Here is an 11,963-nt window from a genome sequence, read left to right as displayed (position 1 = left end):
AATTAAGAAACAGACAAATACCAATACACAACAATTAATTTTCTACAAATCCTTGCCGTTGTTTACATTTTTTAATTAGGATTTATGCAACATTCCTAGAAAATCACAATGGCACAGGCTACTCATGTGGTTTTCTGGGGCTACCTGGTGCTCATGTTGGTCACCCTTGCTGTAGGTATTCACCTCAAAGCTTTCTGCTTACCTGATGGAAGCAGGCATCTTTGGAGGCTCCAAGTGGAAAAGAACTTTTGGCTTCCTTTTCACCGGCAGCTGGAGGTACTCAGCTCTGAGTTTGACATGGAGCTTTGAAATAGCAATCAATGCCTTTATACTGCAGGGAGGGCTCGTAAAAGTGTCGCTGGGAGGAATATACAAAGTCGTATTTCATTCTCCCCTCCCTATTTCCAAACGCTGAGTTATGGCTGTAGAAATGTGCACCCATTAAAGGTGATATGATGTATATTCTGCCTTGTTCGAAAACTCATTCATCACCCTGGATGAAGAGGAAAACTGCACTTACTCTTTTGCTCCCTCTCCTTCCTCTCATCTCATACGCCTTCCACACCCCCGCCCTATTGTACACTGTCTCAAGCCATTAATGTTGATAGTGGAGCCTTCTGGCCTTCTAATTTCTACTTTCTATTTCTTTCTTTTAAAAAAATTATAAATAAAGTCTCAACAAAGTAAATGGCTGTGGACAAACCTTTGATACATTTTTCATTTAGAAGAATAAGAACTAGCATGACAACTTAATAGAGAGAAAACAAAATTCGTTTTAGCTTACTTTTAGTACTACCCTCCCCTCCCCCCCTCAAAAAAAAGCTAATAAAAAAACCTTTATAAAATACACTGCTCTGAGCATAACTATATTAACATTTCTGTTTAAAATGTATGGTCGGGTATTTTCCCCGGACACAGGGTGAGTGGTTTGTTGTTGTGTATGCAGTCTATTGTTCATCTCCTTATTTTTAGTTGCAGTGATGAATCACATGCTACTAAATCTTCCCCAATGGCGCATCTGTTTTGGGGATTTATAGCTTTTCCCTTTTTCAAGATAACAGTGGGTTTGTGAATTAGGTCAGCGAAATGAACAAATGTCCTTCAACTGTTGCTGCCTTTTTTCTTCCCCCCCCCCCCATGACCGGTTACACTTTTGCCCTTGTACTCCAGCCCTCGGCCTTTTCTTATGCCCCTTAACCTTCTGGCCCCACCCGTAAATATATACTGTGGAAAAGGCCAAGGAGAGGCCACTCAGCAATGTTTATGATACAATTTGAAGGTATGTGATGGAGTTTAGAGCACACGCTCTAATATGACAATATCATTATATGAATAAATAATATCTATGTAATTTTGATTGTAATTGAGTTTCACTATTTTCAGTATTGGACTTTAATGTGTAATCCTTAAAATTGAGTGAATGAGAGCGTGGGCATTTTGAACCATAACGGTAAACTATGGAGGACCAAAACTGCTAAAATGAATACTAAATAAACGACTAAATAAACAAATGCCGAACCCAAGACATGCTTAGGACCGCCCTCTCATTTGAATATCATTTTGACTTGACACATCATCTGCAGCATGAAATAAATAAATGTGAGAGTAGAGCGTTTTTATTTATTGATTGATATTTATTTCTATTTATATATTTATTTTTGTATTTATTTTGACATTTATTTTTCTTTTTCTTTTTTTAATTTCGCTTTTTCTTTTTTTAAAACGTTTATTTATTTAGGTGTATATATATATATATATACATATATATATTGTTGTTGTTTTTATTTCCATTTATATACATTTTTGCATTTATTTTTTGAATTATATTTTTTGCATCTGTTTATATTTATTTAGTCCTTTATTTATTTTTTATTTTGGCAGTTTGGTTCTCCATAGTAAACTACATAATTGTTTACTTCTGCTATTTCCTCCTTCATGTGCATTTTCATTTGCAAATGTGCTTGTATTTGTGTGCCACACTTATCATGTACCAATGGAATAAATCAGGAGTAGATTATTACCGCCACAACAAACCTGCTGCATCTATGTTTTGCAGTCAGGTAGCATATTTGGATGTGAATGTGTATATGTGTGTGTTGCAGTTTGCACCAACAGTAGATTAATCTTCCGAGCTCAGGCAGTAGCTAAGGTTAGCAAAGAAAATATTTCATAAGTGTCATCTTGGCTTGTAGCCTGTGTGACAATACACGCTCATATAACAAACAGCTGTATGTGACTTTGCTGGGCTAATGCACGTCAGTGTGTGTGTGTGTGTGTGTGTGTGTCTCAGGAGGGTAGTTTGATATATTACCTTGCTTTTATGTAGCCATCTGAACCAATGAATTACTGCCAGGGACAAGCACGGTGCTTTGTCATCACAAGGACCCAGTTGAGGAAAATATTTTGGCCTCTGTATGTGGAATGTGTTATCCATGACTGCCAGTTCCTAAAACCTTCTTTTATGGAAGGTGTATCATTTTTAAATATATGGTCTCAATGTCAGCTAACAAAGGGCAGGTTTTAAAAATCCACTTAATGTGTTGTTTTTCATTCAGCCTGCAAGACAGTTTTATGTATTGCCTTTGTCAGGTTCACAGTATCCGCTCTTTTACCGTTTTGTAAGCTTTCATACTCCCACAGAGAGATTAACGGCAAAGGTGGACAGCCTCAATAAATGTTTGTTTGATGTGTCAAGCTTGAAAGATTGACTTGCATTGATTTGATTTGAACTGAGTGAAGCTCACGTGGCCCAGTCTGACTTCTGCCTGTTGACGATTGACAGTTGTTGCTAAGCCCCCGCTCCTCATCATCATCTCAGATCATGTTTGGCAGGAACTCTGTAGATTCTACCACCTCCATTACCTTCTGTTGTTTTTCTGGCTACAAATGACAGTCATTCACACTCCCGACAAAGCGGTTCAGCCATCATAGCGGGAAGCCACATCGACTGTAACAAGCATGACCTAATGTGCTGAGAGGCTTATGACATTTCCTCAAGCACACCTGTCACTGCTGTACTTTGTAAATGTTTAAATCATGCTGCTGTCAAAATGACCTCTCTGCCGTTCAGGCATGGAAAAAAACACATTGACTTTTTCACACAACAACAACAACATAGGCCAATCTGACTTGAGACAGACACTGTCTGGCAGAACAAGCCAAGCATCCACCCAACTCCTCCTCCTCCTCCTCCTCTCTCTGTGCTCTAGATAACTTCTCCATGTCGAGGACAATGGCGGCTTTTGTTCAAGACGGTGCAGAGAGAACTGGAGTTGCGCATAATGTGGGCAATGTGCAGCCTATGCGCATCTGCGAATGTGTTTGAGGTGCAGCAAGTGCACACAGGCGGAACTTTGTGGGACGGGGAAATAAAAGTTCCATTCTGTGAACATAGAGGGGAAGCTATTATCCCAGTGTGATTATATTGCAGACAGATAGACGACAGGGAGGCAGGGTGGATAAGAGAGTTAGCTTGTGAGACGTGACAAGCTGACAAGAAAGACAATCTCCTTACTAAACTGAAGAGATAAGGTTGTCAGGTGCAATTCTGACACGCACACACAGATATACACAGACACAGCATATGACCAAAGCACACACACACACACACCAAAGCACACACTTGTAAGTTCTTGTAATACGTGACCCGTTATTTTTGTTTGTCTGCACAGGCTATCCCTTACCAAAAAGTAGTATACTTTAAGTACATAATATAGAGTATACTTAAAGGGACAGCAACGTGAGCTTTTAGACATGTTAAAATGCTAATTCATCACCAAAGTGGTGTTTTCCTCCATTCGCCCCTCTGTGAGAAATTCTAAATCACTCTGCTCTCCAAGCACCAGCCCCTCCCAACCTGAGAAAACGAGCTGCTATCACTGTTTGACGTCATTAGGAGCGGATCCACCCCCGCACCGCCTCTGCGGGCTAAACGCACGCCCACTTTCTTCTTCAAAAGTAGCCTTTATCAGTAAACATTCTGTCTGAATGAATTCAAAGCAATCAATTAGGCTATCCTTCACATTTGCAATGCCAAAGTGCAATGACAATTTGCCATCTTAAAATACAAAAATGTTCTGTCTGACACTTGTATAAACTACAAGTAAAACCTTTGCACTGCTGTACCTAACTGAAAGAATAGTGTAGTGGTTAGTGTGATTTCCCTGTGAGCAGCAACTACCCGGTTTGCGTCCTGCTCAGGTTTGCTTCTTTTTTTCCCCTCCTTCTTCTTCCCTCTCCTTCCCTCCTCCTCCACGATTTATTGCGGCAAGGAGCCTTTTTGTTTCTAATGTCTATTGAAGAATTCATGGCTTGCGTGGCCAAACAGAGAGATCCAGCAGCCTCTTGCCGGGGGCGCGGCAACCACACTGGGAGAGGTGGGGTTATACTGAACCGGGCGTTTTACATCCGCGTTAGGAAAATAACCAGCAAAACACTTGATATTTCGTAAAAAATGACATCGCCATAGTGTTAAAGGTAAGATTTAATCATGATTTGCCTATAGTTAACTATGGAAGTGCTTAAAATACTGTGATGTAATCCCTTTAAGTATACCTAAGTTTATTTTTCGAGTGTACTTATTCTTGTACTAAAAGTTAAAGTTAAGTAAACTCCTTGGGACTAAATTGGCCCTTTTTAGTACACTTAAAGTATACGTAAATATATTATAAAGTATACTTATGCATGCTTTCAAGTATACTTCATAGTATATTCAACTACACTATTAGGATGTAATATTAATAAGTTACAAAAGGTCATGTGTCTTTGAGTCCTTGGGCAAGGCACTTCACACACATTGCCGCCAGTGCTACTCACACTGTTTGTATGAAAGGTGTGAATGTTTGGTGGTGGTCGGAGGGGCCGTAGGCGCACACTGGCAGCCACGCTTCCGTCAGTCTGCCCCAGGGCAGCTGTGGCTACTTAAGTAGCTTACCGTCACCACAGTATGAATGTGTGAGTGCATGAATAATGTATCCATTCCATTGTAAAGCATCTTTGAGTGTCTATTAAAGCGCTATATAAATCTGATGCATTATTATTATTATGTTTCAGTATACTTACAAGTATTTAACATTTACTTGGTGGAGTATACTTCCAATAAGTACAAGAAAAATAAACTGGAAGTATACTCTCCTAATTTTGAGTATACTTCAAACATACTTAAATATACTTCTTTATGGTAAGGGGTGTTTTCACGTGTGATGCACTATGCAAGGATTAGTGTGCAGGTCACACAGGCAAGCACACAAACATAAATGATGGCGAGTACATGCATTAAGTACACTGTGTAGATATTGTTTGTGGACCTTTTAGCTCAGGGAAATCCTTGTTTCAACTGTCTCGGCTGGAATGTTGCCTGCAAGGCTCCTTTTAAGTGTTTGGGTCTAAATGCCATGTCTGCTACACCCCATGAAACTGTCTTAATCCACTTTTTCCCCTCGGTTTTATTGCTGCTGGAGAAAACATGAGGGCTATAGCGGGGCCCCAGCCTCAGGGCTCTATCCCCATTCCACACACCCCATAAGTCAGTCACAGATAATTAAATAGGAGTTATTTACACTCGTTTTCCCTTCTCTGCCTCCCTGGCGATTTGATCATTTCTCGCTCTTTCTCTTTGTACAGTACTACATCCAGACTCTGACAGTGTCTGGCTGACATCAGTGAATGCCTCAAGAAGTATAATAGCTTGCGGGGGGGACTATTATGAGGTTGTGTCATTGAACAATCTCATGGATCTATGCTAATCCTAAAGGGTGACACAGAATGTCTTGGCTTGACCAAACACGATGCAAAGACAAGCAGATTTTCATGAGACAGGCTTGAAGGATTCAGCTGCCTAATGTCAGTGTTACAGATATATACTGTGGAGTCAGGCAAACAGCAGCCTTTCAACACCAGGATGAATTAGGGCCCACCACAGAGCTATGGCGTCCATTACAAGCCTCAGCTGCTCTATAAATCTTAGGATCACAGGGACACGGAGGGTTCGGCCCTCCTCGCTCCTCGTGAGCCTCAATCAGCTTCATCCTGGGGGTTTTGTTTGGTCTCCGTCCTGGCCAAACACTTTGCTTTGATACGGCCCTAGAAAAGCATGGAAATGGCCTGAGGGCTGGCAAGGAACAGAACATGCTGAGAATCCTCTTTAAACCTAAAGCTTGTCCCCTTTAAAATATCCACAACAGGAAACAGCCATCCGTCATCAACACGCCAAAACAGCTGTTACCAGCCTGCATGAAGGGCCACATGAAAGGAGTTCTTCCCTGTTGTTTGAGCCCTCCCCTTGTTTCATTCTCTCACTGCCTTTGTCTGGCTTTTCCCAATCCCCACTTCTTTGGTCTACTTTTAAACACCCACCTCACCCACTTCTCTTACACGTGCAACCCCACCCACAATGCAGCCACTCACCCTTTTAACAAGGGGGGGGGGGGGGGACTAATGAGTCGGAAAACTCACACATTAGCTGTCAGTCTTATGTTGTGAAAAGCTTACTTATAATTCACAATAAGCTCTCAGAAGAGTAAATCGCACTTTGACGGTCACCTGTTTACTTGTCTAAACAAGGGAGCGACAGACAATGCGCACACTAAATCCGGCATGCATGTTCTGCACTCACTGTTTCTTGGATCTCTGCAGGCCGCTACGGCGTGAGTGGCGACGTGTGGGCGATGAATGAAGGCTAAACCCAATGATGACAAGTCAAACAGTGACGCTGTTGAGTGACAAGCAAATGACGCTGCCTTGCCTCTCAGCTGCCGATAAACAGTCGCGGCTTTTATAATAAAGGGGTGTCTCATACACAAGGATTCTGTATGTGAAATGTCAAACAAGTTTACCTGTAACAACTCCAAGGAAAGGTGATCATTCATAACGCTATTTAGAAACTAAATCTGGATCTGCGGGTGAAGTAGATGTTCTAACAAGAATAGAACTCCATTAAAAGATGTGCTTTGAGGAAAATGAATGGGGCCTATTCTTTATGTCTATCCGATGAAAACTGAAAAAGGCAGATTGAGCCATAAACCACCACTAAAAGGGAGATTTGGGAGCATGCAAGGATTCACTATCACAACAAGAAAAGAAAGTTGGATCATGAGGCTTTGCTGGAATGTATCCCGTTTGGTGAATTAAAGGCTCGAAGGCATCTTGTTAAATTAATATCCCAGATACGTCAGAATTAATCAAATACAGGGCTTGATAAGATACAGAACAGAACATGTACTGTAGTGAAAAGCAGCCTAAGGGCACATTAAAAGACAGAAACAGACAGAAAACAGAAAATTGAAGAAACAAGGGTGGTCTCTTAAAATTTTCCACAGCTGTGTATGCAAAAATTACACGCAAAATATATTAAACTTATGAGTATAGTTGTAATGTTGAAAGAAGAAATGTTGAACGTCTGACTTTATTTTCTAGTCATAATTGTATGAGAAAAGAGTTAACGATTGGATGTCAAACTTTCAGCTTTATGGTATATTCTCTATTTAGATCCTGCAAATCTGATAAAGTAGTATCATTAAAGTCATGATAGTTGAGAAATTACAGTCTTGAAACAAATGTTTTCACATTTAACTGCTTACACTGGCTTTTTTTTAATTTTTATTTTTTAAGATGCTCAGGGTCCTCATTTCAACTGGGGGCTTATTTCTTACACATTCCTTAACTATCAGCGCATATTTTCTTGTCGTTTTTAAATGTAAAATTACTTTTAGAACAACCTTCATTTGTACTTTTAAGAGCTAATTTCTTAGGTATTGTGTGTAAATTATGAATGTGGTATGTTGAGGTCACACATTTTGCACGAAGGTGAGGCCATGAGTCAAACCACGCCTCTATAGAGCAACGAAGCTCTCTGATTGGGCAGTGGCTGTCTGCTTAGAAATAGCACCCCTCCCCTTGGAGATGTGCAGGAAGTCGGGAAGGGACGAGCTACAGCAGTCAGACGGAGACGCGCACGTCGTAGCACCTTCGCCTGCTTTCTTCCTCCTCGGGAATATTCCTGACACAAGTGTCTCTTCATGGTGGTTTTACATTTTGAGAACTGGATTGAGGAGTACTCAACTAGCTCGAGACAGTGAAGAACCTGTTAAAAGGATGTCTATTATTTCTCTTTAGACATTGCGTGGTTCCGCACTGCGCACAAGCCTTATTTGGATTATCGAATTCTCTTCGGATGAATTTGATCATCATGAACGGATCTGGTAAATTAATTTGAGTTCGGTGCCCACAAATTATTATCCGCGTTCCTTTACGCGTCTGGACCCCGATGAGAGATCCGACCAGTGGTTCCGGATCGTTTTTACGCAGCCAGTCCCGGGATCGTAACGTCGCCAGTGGTGGTCCTTGCCGAACAGGAGTGGAGAAGCCGTCCGTGTGCGTGTGCAGTGCCAACTCTCCGTTAGACCCGTCACGTCAGGCCAAAAGGCTCCCCATCAGGATTGTAAAGATGTTGACGGCGCACAGCGGCCACTTGCTCCACCCGGAGTACCTTCAACCCCTTCAGTCCGCACCAGTCAGCATCGAGGTGAGAGACAAATACAAAAAAGACACAACTATTCCATAATCGTATCATTACATAATTTATCTAAATACAAAACAATTATATAATAAAAACGAACATTTTCAAATTAAGGTGGTCACATAACTGATCAAATTCATTAATACAAGGATTTAAACAAATCAACATGTATTTGTGGTCAAATTAATTCATGATTTTTTCCCCCTTCTCCATTCCTTCATTGATTAATTTTCTTTCCTTAATTTCCTCATGTATGTGTTCAGAAATTGTTGTTCTTGTTGTTCATAATTGTTCGGTTGTGCATTTCATTCATTTATTTATTTTTGTTGTACAGCTTCAATACAATTTAACTGTGTACTGCAGTTTAATAATGTCTTATGAAAGTTTGAATATCATAAAACATTGTTTCTTTTCTTTTCTTAGCTGGATGCCAAAAAGAGTCCATTAGCTTTGTTGGCTCAGACCTGCTCTCAAATTGGCAAACCGGACCCTCCCTCCTCTTCCAAGCTGGCCTCCCTCTCCTCAGGCAGTTTGGGAGACAAAGAGTCCCAAAGCCGATCATCCAAGCCTGGAGACAAGCACCAGTCTTTGGAGGACAAGTCCAGCTTCAAACCTTACTCCAAGTCATCGGGCGACTGTCGTAAAGAAGTTCAAGTGTCCAAGGGGTCTTCAGATAAATCTTTCAGGGTGGCCAATGGAAGCTCAAGCGGTGGCAGTGTTTCTTGTCCGTCTTTTCCACCCCATTCCAAATCACCAAGCTCTCCTCAGCTCCACACTCAGAGCCAGCCTCATGTACAAAGCCACTCCCCATCCACGCAACCGCTGCCACACTCACAGGCCTCTCACATGGACAACAAACCTGCCAGTTTGGAGCAACCCAGCTCGGACATTAATAACAGTGGAGACAAAAAAGAGTCTGATACAGCTAAGTCAGTAATGGACGGTGCTCAGTTGGCCAATTCCAGCCAGATACGGGCCAGCGCCAACTCCAGTAACGCTAGCTCTGCCAGTAGTCCACGGCCTGAGAGCAAGGCCGACACACAGGCCTGTCAGGGTAACTTGGTCTCTGGGCACATCGCACCCGTCTCCCCTTTTAAACCAGGACATTCTGTTTTTCCTTTGCCTCCTGCTTCAATGGGCTACCATGGCTCTATTGTGGGAGCCTATGCGGGTTACCCCTCACAGTTTGTTCCTGGTTTGGACCATACCAAGTCTAGTCTGGGGTTAGGACTTCAGAGTAAACACCCTAGTTCCAGTCCACTCACCGGAGCCTCTCCTCCGTCATTGATGCAGGGCTTATGTCGGGACCCTTACTGTTTGACTTACCCCAATGCACCCCATTTGGGAGGAAGTAACTGTTCCACCTGTGTCCACGACCACTCAAGTCTCAAGTCCGGTTTCCCCCTGGTATACCCTTCGCACCACCTGCACTCCTTGCACTCTAGCGCCTTATCTTCCAGCACCACTCCCTCCCTCTCGCACCCGCTCTACACTTATGGTTTCATGCTCCCCAATGAACCATTACCCCATGCCTGTAACTGGGTGTCTGTTGGGGGCCCCTGTGACAAGAGATTTGCCACTTCCGAGGAGCTCCTAGCCCACTTGCGTACCCACACGGCTTTGCCTGGGATGGTGGAGAGTAAACTCTTGTCGGCGTATCCTTCATCAATTTCATCAACAGCCTCATGCCATCTTCATCTCCCACCGCACAGCAGCCCAGGCTCCATGCCCGGCACCTTCTCTTTTCGAGGGTCCCCTGGCTTGGGCCTGGCCCGCTACCACCCCTATAGCAAATCCCACCTGCCTGGAGCACCTGGCCTTCCCATGCCATCCATCCCCTCATCTTCAGCTTACTACTCCCCTTATGCTCTCTACAGTCAGAGACTGGGCTCGGCCTCAGCCCTCGGATACCCGTGATATCACACTTTAACATTCACGGACTGCGGGAACCAGCTTAAACTCTCCGGAGCGATCCCGAAGATAGACTTCTCGGAGAGGAATCTTTAGCAGTCAGGGCATCATTCCTGATGGTCCGCCTGTCAGGAATACCATCTGTTAGCCTGGCAACTGCGACTGGTGAAGTTTGTAAGCCACCCAGATTGAATACATTTAACGCTATTAATGACACCAATAAGCAAAGCTTGAAAATGATGAAATTATGTTTTTCATCCGTCTTGATTTTGTTATTTGTATCTTTTTTTATAATGTGTGACCCAAAACTGAAATTCTGTATTTATTTTTCACACAAGCGCTTGCTTCAACTCTGGGGGATTTTTTTTCTGAATACAAACTGTTAATTGAAAATCAAGAATGATTTAAGTATATTACCGTAATGACTATTACACGCTCTAAAAATAAAAATAAAACTTGCACCATGATAAAGATGGACTATGATGCTTTATTCTGGATTATTAGTTTAAGGTTTACTTTATTCATCTCTGAAGGCTTATTGAGACTCTCGAGTCGTGCATGTCAGTGACAACTATTTTTATTTGTAAATATGCAAAGGTAATATTTTTTCAAGCCTGTGTGGGGCATTGATTTGGGGTCACAAATGGTACAAATATAGGTGAGTGACGTCAAATGTGTTAATAATGACTGTAATATTCAAGCAACTTGGGAAAGTCTTATTTTATTAAATAAATGATACTTGATTGCATTTGACTTGTTTCCGCTCATTCTTACATATATTTATAGACTATATAATGCAATTGAGCAGCTGTTGAGCACTCAGTCTCTCTTCATTGCACTTAACTAGGTCTATCCATAATTCCAGCTGTTGTATGTGGGGCTGTGTGTAATATTTCTGTATGTGGGGCTGTGTGTAATATTTCATGGCTCATATCAGGTTGACAGGGCTGTTCCAGAGAGGGCATCCTGGGTCACATTAGCCCTGTTACCTAGTCACTGAGGGCTTCCATCCCCCCTCCTCATCCTCCTTCCATCACCAACATTGCTTTTGTTGACATGAGTGCAGCTTTTAATTGCTGATTCTTGTTTGTGAGGCCCCAAAACAGCCTTCTCAGCAGAAGGGATGGTGGGGCGGGGTGGCCACTGGGTCACTGGGACTTCAATAATGACTTGAGGGAGGTGCCGACCCACGATCACCTCATACTCTGATGGATAGACCTGAAATACAAAGGCCATAGCTGACAAAGGGTTGTAGTTACTAGAGAAATATTCATCAAAGTCTTAAGACCTCCCTCTGGGGAAATTGGACTCGTGGAGTCTTCCATCCTGTAGTAAGGAACCATTTTCTTGCTGTTTTTCAGCACGTCAGCACAACTGACTCTCTTCTTTGTGGAGACACTAATTCAACAAGAAAGCGCCAGTCTATCTTATATTAGAGTATTTGGGTGCTGATAATGTACCTTTGTCTCCGCTCCACTGTATTCGGCTGACATGCTGTCGGTGGCACAGAGCAAAGAGTCTCCGAGGTGGCTATTGA

The 11,963-nt window shown here is 42.4% G+C and overlaps 1 protein-coding gene across 1 annotated transcript; it reads left to right on the top strand.

The window, feature by feature from the left end:
- Window positions 1–7,918: 7,918 nt before the first annotated feature.
- On the top strand, window positions 7,919–11,174 carry znf703 (zinc finger protein 703). The gene is made up of 2 exons (XM_086077212.1): window positions 7,919–8,521; window positions 8,939–11,174. The coding sequence occupies exons 1-2, from the start codon at window positions 8,264–8,266 to the stop codon at window positions 10,430–10,432; spliced, it is 1,752 nt and encodes a 583-aa protein (XP_085933338.1). The 5' UTR covers window positions 7,919–8,263; the 3' UTR covers window positions 10,433–11,174.
- The last annotated feature ends 789 nt before the right edge of the window (window positions 11,175–11,963 follow it).

The sequence above is a fragment of the Leptonotus elevatus genome, chromosome 5 (assembly GCF_054856555.1).
Source record: "Leptonotus elevatus isolate MCC_2025b chromosome 5, RoL_Lele_1.0, whole genome shotgun sequence".
Lineage (NCBI taxonomy): Eukaryota > Metazoa > Chordata > Actinopteri > Syngnathiformes > Syngnathidae > Leptonotus > Leptonotus elevatus.
The sequence above is the reverse complement of the archived record's forward strand: the minus strand, read 5'-3'. Positions and strand labels throughout refer to the sequence as shown.